A 15,676-nucleotide genomic window follows, 5' to 3' on the forward strand; every position below is an offset into this window, starting at 1 on the left:
TCACTTAGCATAATCTCCTCTAGTCCCATCCATGTTGATGTAAAAGTTGCGTATTCATCCTTTCTGATGGCTGAGTAATATTCCAGTGTATATATGGACCATATCTTCCTTATCCATTCATCTGTTGAAGGGCATCTCAGCTCTTTCCACAGTTTGGTTATTGCGGACATTGCTGCTATGAACACTGGGGCGCATATGGCCCTTCTTTTCACCACATCTGTGTCTTTGGGGTAAATACCCAGGAGTGCAATTGCTGGGTCATAGGGTAGCTCTATTTTTAATTTTTTGAGGAACTTCCACACTGTTTTCCAAAGTGGTTGTACCAACTTGCATTCCTACCAACAGTGTAAGAGGGTTCCCCTTTCTCCACAATCTCTCCAACATTTGTTGTTTCTTGCCTTGTCAATTTTTGCCATTCTAACTGTACACGTGTAAGGTGGTATCTCAGTGTGGTTTTGATTTGAATTTCCCTGATGGCAAATGATGATGAACATTTTTTCATGTGTCTGATAGCCATTTGTATGTCTTCTTTGGAGAAGTGTCTGTTCATGTCTTCTGCCCATTTTTTGACTTACTTGTTTTTTGGGTGTTGAGTTTGAGAAGTTCTTTATAGATCTGGGATATCAGCCCTTTGTCTGTAGTGTCATTCACAAATATCTTCTCCTATTCTGTGGGTTGCCTCTGTTTTGCTGACTGTTTCCTTTGCTGTGAAGAAGCTTTTTATCTTGATGAAGTCCTAAAAGTTCATTTTTGCTTTTACTTCACTGAACTTTGGAGATGTATCTTGAAAGAAGTTGTTGTGGCCGATATCGAAGAGGTCACTGCCTATGTTCTCCTCTAGGATTTTGATGGATTCCTGTCTCACATTGAGGTCTTTCATCCATTTTATCTTTGTGTAAGGTGTTAGAGAATGGTTGAGTTTCATTCTTTGCATGTGGCTGCCCAACTTTCCCAGCACCATTTATTGAAGAGACTTTCCTTTTTCCATTGCATATTTTTTTCCTGCTTTGTCAAAGATTACTTGACCATAGAGTTGAGGGTCCATATCTGAGCTCTCTATTCTGTTCCATTGGTCTATATGTCTGTTTTTGTGCCAGTACCATGCTGTCTTGGTGATCATGGCTTTGTAATAAAGCTTGAAATCGGGCAACATGATGCCCCCAGCTTTGTTTTTCTTTTTCAACATTTCCTTAGCAATTAGGGGTCTTTTCTGATTCCATACAAATTTTAGAATTGTTTGTTCCAGCACTTTGAAAAATGTCATTGGAATTTTGATCGGGATGGTGTTGAAGGTATAGATTGCTCTGGGCAGCACAGACATTTGAACAATGTTTATTCTTCTGATCCAGGAGCATGGAATGTTTTTCCATCTTTTTGTGTCTTCTTCAGTTTCTTTCATGAGTGTTCTGTAGCTCCTAGAGTATAGATCCTTTACCTTTTTGGTTAGGTTTATTCCAAGGTATCTTATGGTTTTTGGTGCTATTGTAAATTGAATTGTTTATCTAATATTTCTTTCTACAGTTAGTGTATAAGAAATCAACTGATTTCTGTGCATCGATTTTGCATCCTGCCACACTACTGAATTGCTGTATGAGTTCTAGTATTTTGGGGATGGAGTCATTTGGGTTTTCCACATAAAGTATCATGTCATCTGCGAAGAGGAGAGTTTGACTTCTTCTTTGCCAATGTGAATACCTTTTATTTCTTTTTGTTGTCTGATTGCTGTTGCTAGGACTTCTAATACTATGTTGAAGAATAGTGGCGAGAGTGGACATCCTTGCTGTGTTCCTGATCTTAAGGTAAAGGCTCTCAGCTTTTCCCCATTGAGGATGATATTCGCTGTGGGTTTTTCATAGATGGATTTTATGAATTTGAGGAATGTTCCCTCTATTCCTATACTCTGAAGAGTTTTGATCAGGAAAGGATGCTGTATTTTGTCAAATGTTTTTTCTGCATCAATTCAGAGGACCACATGGTTCTTCTCTCTCCTCTTACTCTACCTTGCATCCCAGGGATAAATCCCACTTGGTGGTGGTGGATGATCCTTTTCATGTATTTTTGGATCCTAGTAGCTAGGATTTTGTTGAGAATTTTGGAATCCATATTCATCAGGGATATCGATCTGAAATTCTCCTTTTTGATGGGGTCTTTGCCTGCTTTGGGGATTAAGGAAATGCTGGCCTCATAGAATGAGTCTGAAAGCTTTCCTTCTGTTTCTATTTTTTGACATAGCTTCAGGAGAATAGGTATTATTTCTTCTTTGAATCTTTGATAAATTCCCCAGGGAATCCATCAGGCCCTGGACTCTTGTTTTTTGGGAGGTTTTTAATCACAGCTTCAATCTTGTTACTGGTTATTGGCCTATTCAGGTTGTCAATTTCTTCCTGTTTCAGTCTTGGCAGTTTATAGGTTTCCAGGAAGGCATCCATTTCAGGTTGCTTAACTTATTGGTATACAGATGTTGATAATAAATTCTAATAATTGTTTCTATTTCCTTGGTATTACTCATGATCTCTCCCCTTTCATTCATAATTTTATTAATTTAGGTCCTTTCTCTTTTCTTTTGGATAAGTCTGGCCAGTGGTTTATCGATCTCATTAATTCTTTCAAAGAACCAGCTTCTAGTTTCATTGATCTAATCTACTGAGTTTCTGGTTTCTAATTCTTTGATCTCTGCTCTAATCTTAATTATTTCTCTTCTAATGCGTGGCTTAGGCATTGTTTGTTGCTTTTTCTCTAGTTTTTTAAGGTGTAAAGTTAGTTGGTGAATTCAGGATTTTTCTATTTTTTTGAGTGAGGCTTGGATGGCTATGTATTTCCCTTTAGGACTGCCTTTGCAGTATCCCATAGGTTTTGGACGGATGTGTTTTCATTCTCATTGGTTTCCATAAATTGTTTAAGTTCTTCTTTGACTTCCTGATTGACCCAAACATTCTTGAGCAGAGTGGTCTTTAGCCTCCAAGTGTTTGAATTTCTGCCAAATTTTTTCTTGTGATTGAGTTCCAGTGTTAAAGCATTATGGTCTGAGAATATGCAGGGAATAATCCCAATCTTCTGGTATCGGTTGAGACCTGGATTTGTGACCCAGTATGTGGTCTATTCTAGAGAAAGTTCCATGTGCACTCGAGAAGAATGAGTATTCTGTTGTTTTAGGGTGGAATGTTCTGTATATATTTTTAAGGTCCATCTGGTCCAGGTGTCACTCAAAGCTATTTCTTTGTTGATTTTCTGTTTAGATGATCTGTCCATTGCTGAGAGCGGAGTACTGAGGTCTCCTACAATTAACGTATTATTATCAATATGACTCTTCATTTTGGTTAACAGTTGGCTTATGTAGTTGGCTGCTCCCATGCTGGGGGCATAGATGTTTACAATTGTTAGATCTTCTTGTTGGATAGACCCTTTAAGAATGATATAGTGTCCTTCTGTGTCTCTATCTACAGTCTTTAGCTTAAAATCTAATTTGTCTGATATAAGAATTGTTACCCCAGCTTTCTTTTGAGGTCCGTTGTAATGGAAGATGCCACTTTCACTTTCAGTCTGTATGTATCTTTATGTTCAAAATGAGTCTCTTGTAGACAGCATATGGATGGGTCCTGTCTTTTTATCCAATTTGCAACCCTGTGCCATTTTATGGGAGCATTTAGGTCGTTCACGTTGAGAGTGATTTTTCAAAGATATGTCTTTATTGTCATCATGTTGCCTGTGAAGTCCTTGTTTCTACAGATTGTCTCTGTAAATTTCTGTTCTATATCACTCTTGGGGTCTTACTTCTTTTATAGAATCCCCCTTAATATTTCTTGTAGGGCTGGCTTAGTGGTCACATATTCTTTCAGTTTCTGCCGGTCTTGGAAGCTCTGCAATTCTCCATCCATTCTAAATGACAGCCTTGCTGGGTAAAGTATTCTTGGCTGCATGTTCTTCTCATTTAGTACCCTGAATATGTCTTGCCAGCCCTTTCTGGCTTGCCAGGTCTCTGTGGATAGGTCTGATGTTATTCTGATGTTCCTCCCTCTGTAGGTAAGGAATCTCTTCCCCCTAACTGCCCTTAAGATGGTTTCCTTGTTTCTAAGATTTGTGAGTTTTACTATTACATGCCGGGGCATTGGTCTGTTTTCCTTGATCTTGGGAGGGGTCCTTTCTGCCTCTAGGACATGAATGTTTGTTTCATTTGCCAGATTAGGGAAGTTCTCAGCTACGATTTTCTCAAATATATCTTCTAGTCCTCTCTCTCTCTCCACCCCTTTCTAGTCCTCTCTCTCTCCTCCCCAATAATTCTGACATTGGAACATTTCATGGCGTCACTTATTTCTCTAATTCTGTTTTCATGGATTTTGGGCTGTTTCTCCCAGGCCTCCTCTTTTTCCTTCTTTTCTATCAATTGGTCTTCTAGTTCACAAATTCGTTCTTCTGCCTCCTTTACCCTAGATGTTACAGTATCTAGATTAGATTGGATCTCATTGATAGCATTTTTAAGTTCTGCCAGTTCAGCTTTCATTTCTGCCCTTAGAGACTCTATATTGCCATTAATCGATTTCTCCATTCTAGCTATTGTCTTCATAACTGTTGCCCTGAAGTCATTTCTGACATCTTGGTTATATCTGTATCCATTTGTAAATCTGTGGCAGAAGTCACAGTCTCTGAGTCTTTCCTATTTTGGGGGTTCCTCCTCCTAGTCATTCTGTTGAGGGGTGGTTGAGGGAATGTACAGAGTCCAATTTATTGACTGCAATCCAAGCAAGATGCACTTGTTTTGTAGGGACCTTAGGGTTGTCAGCCTCTTGCTCTCCCAGCCTGTCTTTAGGGGAGGGGCCTGCCACACTGTTACTCAGGCAACGCTGTTTGGGCAGAGTTGCCCTGCCCCCTGTGGGGGGGATGGACTCAGTGGAAACTGTTTTTTGGGGGCTTTTGTTCTCTGGTGGCTTTCCCTGGTGGCTTTCCTCATCTTTTCCAAGAGTCAGAGCAGAAGAGATCGTTTCCAACCCTCTGCGTCAGAGCAGAGATCGCAGTCTGTTTTTCAGTGAGCTCTCCAGGCCACACTATCTCCATTTCTGTCTGTGCTGCTAAAAACTGCAGCCTCCTGGGTTGTCCACCCCTCAGCAGCAATCCCAGTCCTCACCTCCAGGTCAGGGCATATCTCTGCCCTTTGTTCTTCTAAAACCGCCAGCCACCCCCAGTTCTCATGTGCAGGCCTGTTGCTCCAGGTTTCATTCGGCGGGCTGCCCTAAAGTCCTTTCCCCACCACTACCAGTCAGCGAGTCTATGCCACATCCCCAGACCGGGAGGTTTTCGCTCACCAGTGGTGCAGGAACTCGTAGGCTCCCTTCCCCTTCCGTTTATCTTCTGATATCTGCCGGTGGAATCATGGCTCCCTGCTTCATACCTCGAAACCAACTGCCTGCGATATTCTGTTTGTAGTTAGCAGATATATCTTCTTACATCTCAGGCTGATTTTGTGGGTGTTCAGAATGGTCTGGTAGATATCCAGCTCAATTCAGGGGACCGGTTGGAATAGGGTCCCCTACTCTTCCGCCATCTTTCTGAACTCTAGGGTAATTCTATTTTTTAAATTTTTGAGAAAACTCTATATTGTTTTTCAACGTGGCTGTACTAGTTTGCATTCCCACCAATAGTGCATGAGGGTTCCTATTTCTCCACTTCCTTGTCAACACTTGTTTCTTGAGTTACTGATTTTAGCCATACTGATAGGTGTGAGGTGATAACTCATTGTAGTTTGGATTTGCATTTCCCTTGATGATGAGTGATGTTGATCATCTTTTCATGTGTCTGTTGGCCATCTGGATGTCTCCTTTAGAGAAAAGTCTGTTCATGTCTTCTGTTCATTTTTTAATTGGATCTCCCTAAAGATTTTAAGCCAAATTTTACTTTATTACTTCTTTTTTTATTTTTTTAAAGATTTTATTTATTTATTAGAGAGAGAGCATGTGAGAGAGAGAGAGAGAGCAGGAGTAGGGCAGAGGGATTGGGAGAAGCAGACCCCCAGCTGAGCAGAGAGCCCGATTTAGGGCTCGATCCCAGGACCCTGGGATCATGACCTGAGCTGAAGGCAGAAGCTTAATCAACTGCCTCTCATTTTATATATATCCATAGTAGGGACTGAGAGATTTTCTTGGCACCCATCATCTAAATTATTACTGTTTAGTCAGTTATACTTATCAGTTTAATCTTTTCTACCCTGGAACATTTACAAACTATCATTCATCCAGTGACTAAAACAAGTAATATGTATTCTTACAAGTTTTTATCTGAGGATTCATAATCTCAGAAATTGTATCAAGAGTCAACTCTCTAAATGGTTTTAATGAGAACATAATGAAGGAAAAGAAAGATGAAAGATTATGAGGCAAAAAGAAGGTTAATAGAAATTAAATATTAGTTTGACCAATTTCTTTGTATTTTAAGAATTTTAATGATATTAGAGTATTTCAGCTATAGTAGAAACTCTATTAAGTTAAATTCCTTGATGGAATAGGCTCAGTGGCAATTACACTTTTAGAAATAAAGCATGCTGAAGATCCTTCAGAATCCTTCAGAATAACACACATCTTCCATAATATTTTATAGCCTATCTCCAAGGACAGGATGTAGGCTGTATGCTTGCAAAACCATCAACGCAAAAGCCTATTGTCTTACCCGTTCATCTGTACTGCCTGTTGCATTATGGGAATAATTGATGAGACCAGGAATGGGCTGCTCACCGTGTGCCATGATAACAGCTGGACTGGTGTAGAATGGATGCTTCTAATGCACAACACATAACAACTATGAGTACAGTGACAGGAAGACATGGAACTATACAAGCAAAATGACTAGAAAGGAAAAGCGTGAAACAAATGAAACAATGAAATGACAAAATTTTTCAAATGTAGAATGACCATATCAGCTTAGACTTCAAATGTTGTAAACTTTTTCTTAAGACTGAAATTGATGGTACTTTTTACTCTTTTAATTAACAGTAAAAGAGTAAAAAGTTATAATGATTTAAAAATGTACCTATTTAACCAATCAGTTCCATAAAAACAAAATGAAACAAAACAAAACAAAAATCACATACAATTTAAATATTTACTAGCCTTAAGTAAAGACTTAAGGGACCACTGAATAGATCTGGAGACATTTGGTCTTCAGTAAAAGAATTACCTACTGGTTGTCTAAATGGACACTTTAAAAAGATTTCTATGATCCTTTCTAATCTATGTGTTGTCAAAAATCCTCTCAAGCTATGCTCATAGCCAAAATATCTGGGTGATAACCTAAAACTTTAGGAATTCCTTCATAGAGTGAGGTTAGGTTTTCAATCTTGTGCTCTTAATCAATGAACAATCATTATTCCCAGAAGTGATATATTACTTTGTGAAGATTTTAAAGCATACTGGGTGGTTTATACTAGGTATGACTAAAAAGGTAAATGATGTTTTATGACTAAGGTGACTAAATTTATGCAAGTAAATTGTACTCTGTACTCTGTACATTGTACTACTGTACATTGTACTCTGTATCTTGTATTACTAAAATTGCCCAAAGAGAATCTGTAATACTTTGGTACTATCCTAATAATATTTATTACTTTATTGAATAAAATTGTACTCTGTACATTGTACTACTAAAATTGTACTCTGTACATTGTACTACTAAAATTGCTCAAAGAGAATCTGTAATACTTTGGTACTATCCTAATAATATTTATTAGGATATTTTTTATTTGCATAAAAAATGCAAATACATTATATCTATTTCCTCTCTATACCACTATGGTAATTTATGTCAAGTAACATTTAAGTAAGTGTTAATTGCTGAAAAACCCTGTCTTAAAAAAAAATTAATCTTTCTCAACTAATTTTTTGTCATCTAAGGTCTCTTACCTGTAGTCTGCTGCTCTTTTATAAATTTGTGAATATTTGATGTTTTAAATATATAAACGTATATTTAATATGACCACAAAAATGATATTTCCAAAGAGTTCTTAAATGTCACATTTTACCTATTTACCTATTACTTCAGTGGGTAACAGCAATCTTTAATGTCTCAGAACTGAGAACAAACTTCAATGCTTTCAAGGACTCTACATTATGGAGGGCACAAAGATACGGAGTGTCATGAATATCCTGGTTCTTTTTTAAGGATGCTCTGAAGAGGTACTGAACTTATGAAAAAATTGGATGGAAAGAGGGATGAAATCAGTACATTTACCTGTGGTTCCTTTAGATCTTTTGGTCTCTGTCAGCAGGCTTACCTTGGCAGCAATGGCTGCTGCGGTTATATGTGATGAAGAACTGTCTTCTGTTGAAGCAACACCACTGTCTTTCTTCTCTTCTTCCTCTTCCTCACATTGAACCCCTTTGTCTTCTGTCTGTTTATGAGGGCTAGTTGTAGGAGGAGGGGAAAGAGGAGGTGGTGGGGAAGGTAAATCTTCAAGTTCATCATGCACTTCCTTTACTTTTACAATGGCATCACGTAAAAGGTCAATGGCATGAGGTAGAGCTGGCAGTATAAACTGAAAGCATTCCTGTATGCAAGAGGAAGAAAAAAAATGAAGATAAAGCACTTTTATAGGCATATAAAATGGTAAAAATCAAACTTATTTGTGATTTTGGATCTATATTTCTCTCCATATATCTTAAGAATGAATCATACTGAAAATATTATCTTTTGCAATGTGAAATATGAAGTAAATATGGTACATAGTATTCTCTGTAAGCTGTAGAACTATAGTACTATATAAGCATATAGTACATTTTTCTTAAAGTAAAATTTCTGTACAACTTCGGGTTTTAAAGATGCATTATGGGAAAGGCAGGAAACAGTTTTCACCTTTCTAGTCAGAGCAGAACACTAGAATTAACAAACCAATTGAGGACTGACTTACTTTATTCAGACAGCTAAGGTTCTGACTATTATCATAAAATGTAGCTAGGTAAAACCGTGCAATATGCAAAAATAGATGTTTGTACAGAGCACTGCATAAAAATTAATATAGTTTCCTGCTCAAGTGCCCACTATTACCTATAATGTATCACCAAAAGAGAATAGGTGAGAACTTTAAAATCAGAACATAGGGCCAGATATGTCTGGGGAATGTGTTGGGGCAGAGGACTTTCTCTTTTACATTTATAGTAACTTACCTTAAAATTTAAGATGTAAAAAAAATATCTTAAAATTTACAGAGGGTTATGGGAATATCTGTAAGGGTACTTGATCTTTTGACTTCTCTTTATATGGCTCAATCATTTTAGTGATAAAGACTATATAGCAAAGAATTTAATCTTGACCAACGAGAGCTCTGGCCTTTACTTTCAGCTTTGGGGAGGTGAACTCTAGTTCCTGGTCTTGCCTAAAAGGAGTGTCTTTGTTTGCCTGCAATTTGGCCACTGGACAATCTAACAATGTGGATTATTATGAGGACTTCAGGAAACATGATATTAGTTTTGCTTCTGGAAGGAACTGGAGACTAAAGGCGTAAGTTTCCCCTCTGCGAAGGGTTAGACTAAAGGTCAACCATGTGGGTAATATGTGATCAAGTCCAAGTAAGAACTCTGGACATCAAAGGCAAAGGTGAGTGTGCCTAGTTAGTGATATTCTGTGTGTATTGTCTCTTTTATGGTCAAGAAGAGGTAATGCTATCCCTGGCTCCATGTGAGAGGATGATCAGATTTGGTACCTTTCAGCGTTTGCCCTATATGCTTTTTCACTTGGCTGATTTCAGTCTGTATTCTTTCCCTGCAATACACCACAACAGTAAGTATAGCAGCTTTCAGTGAGTTCTGTTAGTCCTTCTAGTTAATTATTAAAATTGAGGGTGGTTTCTAGAAACTCCCTAAATTGCAACTTGGTGTCAGAAGTGAAGGAAGTCTTGTGGAGTACTCCAACTTTATAGTTCGCTAACTTTTGCAGTTGGCCCAAACTCCTTACAGTTGGTGTTAGAAGTGTGACTCACTAGAAAGATCCTGACTCATGTGATCATGAAACATCGTCTGGGCAGAGACAGGAAGAGAGGGTGGGGATAATTAATCTTTAGAGGATGGATAAACACAGGGTCACCCACAGAATGCAATTGCAGCTGTGTTGTGATTAGTTATTGGAGATAAAAGTTAGCAATGGAATTTTGAAATAAAAGATCCAACTTTTAAGGAGTTGTGTCATTGGATGCATAGAGAAACAAGGTAAATTTATAATCTCTTAGTTATTGTTATTTGCACTAGCTAAAACAAAAGGAATAATGTTGGGGTGAATCCCGAGGTCGTGCCAATCTTAGAGTTTGGCTGATCTAACATATAGCTGCTGGCCTCTGAGCTGCTTCCAAAGAAAAATGTTATGCTGAAGTGATTAACAGTGAATAAAGTTAGACTTATTCATAAGAGAATGGACTAAAAGAAATGAGAGATTCGAGGGACTTGTCTTATAAGGGTAGAAATATTTAAACAATTATTAAGAAATGGATTTATAAAGTGAGTATTGTTGGGGGCAAAAGAAAGGTGTTAATGTAGCAGCACTGTGGGTTGAGCAGACAGATGGGAGCACTGGTCTCCCAACATTGAAGGGTCCTAAATAATCTCTATTTATCCTAGTCTGAAGGAACTTTAAAAACTAGAAGGCAAATATAACTAAAAGAAACCTCACCTTGCATCACCTTAAGTGATGGTCCCATAATCTAATCAAGATAAGGCCTGACAAAAGAGTGTGAATTCCTCGGTCCAAACCAGGCCTAGAAATCCAAGGCCAAATGCACATAAATGGATAAAATGGTCATGGGATAGAAAAGATACTTTTCTGGGATTCCTCAACATGGGATCCACCATGTACTATGATTCTAATACCTGTTGAAGTTCTAGTGGGAGGTACAGTTAGACTGGAAGGATACAGGGATGCAACAGTTGATGGAATTAGAGTGAAATTTGGGATGAAAACTAGAATGTCTGGACAGTGAACTTCATATGAAGTGATCTGTCTCCTTTACCTGATTGTATTATGGGGATGGATATTGTGTTTGACTGGACAATTTTTCCTTTACCTAGTATTGTAAAATAGAAAGCATACAAATCCACTCTTCCACCAGTATACATTATATATACTACATGGGAACAAATAAGATTGCCTGAGTCCACATAGGTCATTAATTTGCTGTACAACAGACCTGGGTGGAGTGCAAACTGGGTTTATGGAAAAAAATCTGTGAGTACCACCTAGCAACAACTGCTGGGACTTTGGGCCAGAAAATTTCCATTTGAGAGACAATTACTAGCTTGCTAATGGACTTTAATTAAGACTATCCTTATGACTGAAGAACATAAAATAATCTTGAAACCTGAAATATCCATAATGTTTTGGGAATATCAGAGAAATGCTCTAATGGGGAAGGCAATGCCCAGGAGAGTTCCATAATAAAATGGAAATGGTTCATATAGGATCATGCTACCAGGAGAATACAAGGAGGTACTCACGAGCAGGTAGCCTCTTTTCACCTAGGGTCGACTTCGGAACCACCTGAGGAGCTGCTGGATCCTATGGCCACTTGGGCCACTTGGGCGGTGCCCTATAAACAGCTTTCTATTGATCAACAAAATGCTGCTTGGTTTATGGATGGCAATTCCAAGGTGAAGGGACAGCATCCTGTTTGGAAGGCCGCCACTCTGATTGAAGAAGGTAAAAACAAATCAGCTCGATAGGCTGAACTGCATGATGTTTGCCCCTATGTTTGGGTTTTTACCAACTCATAGGAAGTGTCCGGTGGCCTGGCCATATGGTCAGGCAGAAGGGCAATGGAAAATTGGTCTATCAAATGGATGCTTGTATGGGGCATGGTCTATGGAAGTCATTCTGGGAATAAAAGGGGTATGTTAAAGTAGGATACATCAGTGCCCATCAGAGGAACCTCCTTTCAGAAATGGAAGTTAATTGGAACTGATGAACAGATATCCCAGTATGCATGCTTGACATGGCACCTAGGCCCATGAAATGAGTGAGCAATGGGGGGGAGGGGCTGCAACGATGCAGATATGGGCTGAATTGATATATTCTTCTTGCACCCACTGAGGCACAAAAATGCCAATGAGAAGTGTTCTATCTGCTAACAAAAAAGAGAGACAGCAGAAGGTTATGCAGCATATTCCATAGGGGAAAGTCCTGCATATAGCTAGCAAGTTGGACTGATGCTGCTAGTCCCTTGAGGCTACAAATCAGTCCTAACAGGAATAGACATTTACTCTGGACTGGGCTTTGCTTACCCAATGGTAGATGCAAATACTCAGTGTACTATAAAAGGACTAAACAGAAAATATTGTACCAATGACTGCAGAGTCATATTTCTTCAGACTAAAGTACACACTTTCATATTCAGAGCAATGATTTGATAGAAAATTGGAATGGGCTATGGAAACATTTGTTGTCTAAAAAAGGAGAAGCATGGCTTATATGCTCTCATTAGTGTGTGGTCCATTCAGCAAGAGGGAGGCCACGGGAGGGTCCCCACTAAATATAGTCTTCTACTTTTCTAGGGAAGAGGGGGCTGGGGCACAATGCTGGTATGACTATACTTTTTTCTTTAGGACTATACTTTTTCTTTTATCACATCACATCAACTTTGTTTTTTTCTACCTGATACTGTGGTACTAGGATCAGAGCTACAACTGTGCATGCCAGAAGCAGGATGATTCTTAAGCAGAAACTATTAACTATACCATTAAACCTTTATGTCAGAGTGCCTAAGGGCCTGGTGGGGTAGATTATGCCTGACTCCATCTGGCCAAATTGGGACTGACAGTAGATGCAGTTATTTCGCCTGGTGTTTGAGATTGCTCACTAGTAACCCTACCTTGTATGAATGGAAAAGGACTAAGCAGGTGGCACTTGTTAAACGAGTATTACTGGTGGCAATCTGGACCAGCACAGTGGCCAAATCAACTGTCTCATCAAAAGATTTTCAAAGGAAAAGTCTGAGTATAAATGGAAAGAAGGAGGAATGATAGTTGGAGGTAAAGGAATGAATAAATGGGTTATACAATGAGGGAGATCCAATATATTGGTATCTAAAAATCTTTAGAACAAGAGAGAATACTGTTTTTTAGCTCAGTTGTAACAGATGCCAGAAAGGTTAAAGCCATATGTTGCTGAGACTACTACTGCTTTGGAAACCTGACAAGCCTGTAAACCTGAGTAGTGTAGTTCTGGGAGACATTCTGATCATATGATATGACGATAGACTAGGCTAACTGTTAATGTCTATGTAGGACTCCAGTAGTGTGCCAGTTACCTTTTAACTCATATTTCAGGTTATATCTACAACTCTACTGTGAAATGTTATAATACTGTCATTGTTAGTAATATTATAATACTGATATTGATGATCATATGTATTGGGAAATTGAGTTAAATCCTCCTCAAAATGTAATACCAATGGAAAATGACTGGCCTAAACAAGATAGCTAATGTCTGTGGTAACTAGTTCTGTGCAAGTGTATCATAGGATAAAAATAGCAAATCAAGGTAAAAATTAGTATATTAGTACAAAAATACGAAATATGTATAATGGCTTTAGAGGATAAATTAGCTATTTCTCAAATTTATCCCTATCGCACACTGGCTCCTCTAAATCTTAGACACATTCACACTGATACTGTTGTTATATCTGTAATATAAATGCTATAGTAAATATAGATGCTCAGCCAGACAGATACAATCATTTTTCTGTAAGAGAGCTTTGGCCAAAAGCCAGCGGGGTAGCTTGTGCAATGAAGAATTAACCTTACTCCAAGAGAGTCTGGCCTTAGCTCTCAGTTACTGCGATGTGATAGGAGTGTCTTCGTTGCCTGGGAACTTTGGCTACCAGACAGTGTAACAGTGTGATTTATGATGAGGGCTTTGGACATTTTGGTATCAGTTTTGCCTCTGGTAGATGTTGGAGACTAAAGGAAACAGCCTAACCTTTGGAAAGGGCTAGAGACTAAAGGCCAGCATTATGGGCAGTATGTGATAAGCCCCAGTAAAAACTCTGCACACTAAAGTCTTGGAGCTTCCCTGATTTTCAGTGCTGTTATACACTGATACCAAGAGAGTAATGCATTCATGATTCTACAGGGAGAGGATAACAGAAGGTCTGCATTTGGTACCTCTCTTCTACTCTTGGTTAACTTGAATCTGTATTCTTTCTGTGTCATAAAGCTTAACTGTCAGCGTAACATCTTTTGGTGAGTTCTGTGAATCTTTCTAGTAAATTACTGAAACCTAGGGTGGTTTTGGGAATGCACTAAATTGCAACTGGTGTCAGACACTAGTGAGGGCAGTCTCATGGAGTCCTCTAACATTTTGGTTGGCTAACTCTCATAGTTGGCTAAAACTTTACACTAAATCGTATAAATCACAAGGTTGCTTACCTGAGATCCTTTCTTGCTACCTGGCAGGTTAATTATGAGAGTTTTCCCTCTGATTCCACATACAGGCCTGAAAGGAAAGAGAAACTGGATGAATACTAAATTGCAATGAACGGTTGGTTTAAATACATACAACAACAAAGATCAATCATTGTACTTACATGTGAACAACGGTTTTAGAATAAAATTGTTACAACTAGAGATTTATCAATTGCTATATAAATTGGGCACTCTGGCTGAGGTTTTTACAATAATGGTTAGTGTGGTAGACTGGAAAAATGTACTGAACATGGAATCAGAATAAATTAGCCAATTTGAAGAAATGGCCAAAATATCTTTTTTCTCAAACTTAGCTTCTCCATATCTCATATAGTTCTAAGATTTCAATGAGATAAATGTGTTAAAAATGTCTAGCACAGTAACATTTATGCTCAAAAGTCTAACACAAAAAGCACTCAAGAGTTGAATAAGACTTACATTTAAGCTCTTGCTTCTCAGAAAAGGGTGTATATTTTAGAGTAAAATAAGGTTTCAAATGAATGAATGAATGCAGTTGGGAGAGTTTGGAGAGCTTAGCTGTTGAAAGATACACTGAAGAATATGGGCAAGTAAAAGTAGACAGGTCTTTCAGAGATCACTATAAATTTCCAAGCCACTTTTAAACCAAGTGGTTAGATAAGAAACATAAGTGGAAAAGCACTGGAAGACAGGAGTCAAGAGTTGAAGGCCTGAATTTCATATGAGAGTTGGAATCATACTCTACCAATAATTGGCTGTTACTTTTACCTGGTAACATCTCATTTTCATCATCTGAAAACAGAGGGATTAATCTAAAATTTTACAACTAAAATTTTAAAAGTCATGTAAGAACCTTTTCCCAAAACTTCTTCCTAAGAATAAGTTTATTTAACTACTTTTACTCTCTGAAATAACCTAAAATTGTCTTATATTTTATTGCTTTTTTTCTTGTGTCCTATTCACAGAGTCAATAACTATTTTAAAATTTCCATATTCCTTTTAATTGAGATATAATTGACAAATAACACTATTAGTTTTAGGTGTACAAAAATGATGTGATATGTGTATATATTGTGAAAGGATTGCCACAATAAGTTTAGTTAACATCCATCACTATACAGTTACTAATTTTTTTCTTGTAACGAGAACTCTTACAATCTACTTTCTTAGAAACTTACAAATATACAATACAGCAGTATTAAATATAGTCACACGCCGACATTACATCCCTAAGATTTATTTAACTCATAAGTTTGTGTTTTTGACCACCTTCC

General features: G+C 38.0%; 1 protein-coding gene across 11 annotated transcripts in view; it reads right to left on the reverse strand.

Moving 5' to 3' along the window:
- The window catches only part of GPHN (gephyrin), a 624,840-nt gene that overhangs the window by 236,116 nt on the left and 373,048 nt on the right, over positions 1–15,676 (reverse strand). For 6 of the 11 annotated variants that reach the window (XM_027571275.2, XM_035728121.1, XM_027571272.2 and 3 more), the window contains 2 exons: positions 14,388–14,454; positions 8,255–8,527 (listed from right to left, as the gene is read on the reverse strand). In XM_027571275.2, coding sequence (XP_027427076.1) covers positions 8,255–8,527; positions 14,388–14,454 — 340 coding nt within the window. Of the gene's footprint in view, positions 1–6,654; positions 6,763–8,254; positions 8,528–14,387; positions 14,455–15,676 lie in introns of all 11 variants that reach the window. The other 5 variants (XM_027571273.2, XM_027571268.2, XM_027571271.2 and 2 more) reach the window with 1 other exon arrangement.

Source organism: Zalophus californianus, chromosome 6 (assembly GCF_009762305.2).
Source record: "Zalophus californianus isolate mZalCal1 chromosome 6, mZalCal1.pri.v2, whole genome shotgun sequence".
In the NCBI taxonomy this organism is placed as follows: domain Eukaryota; kingdom Metazoa; phylum Chordata; class Mammalia; order Carnivora; family Otariidae; genus Zalophus; species Zalophus californianus.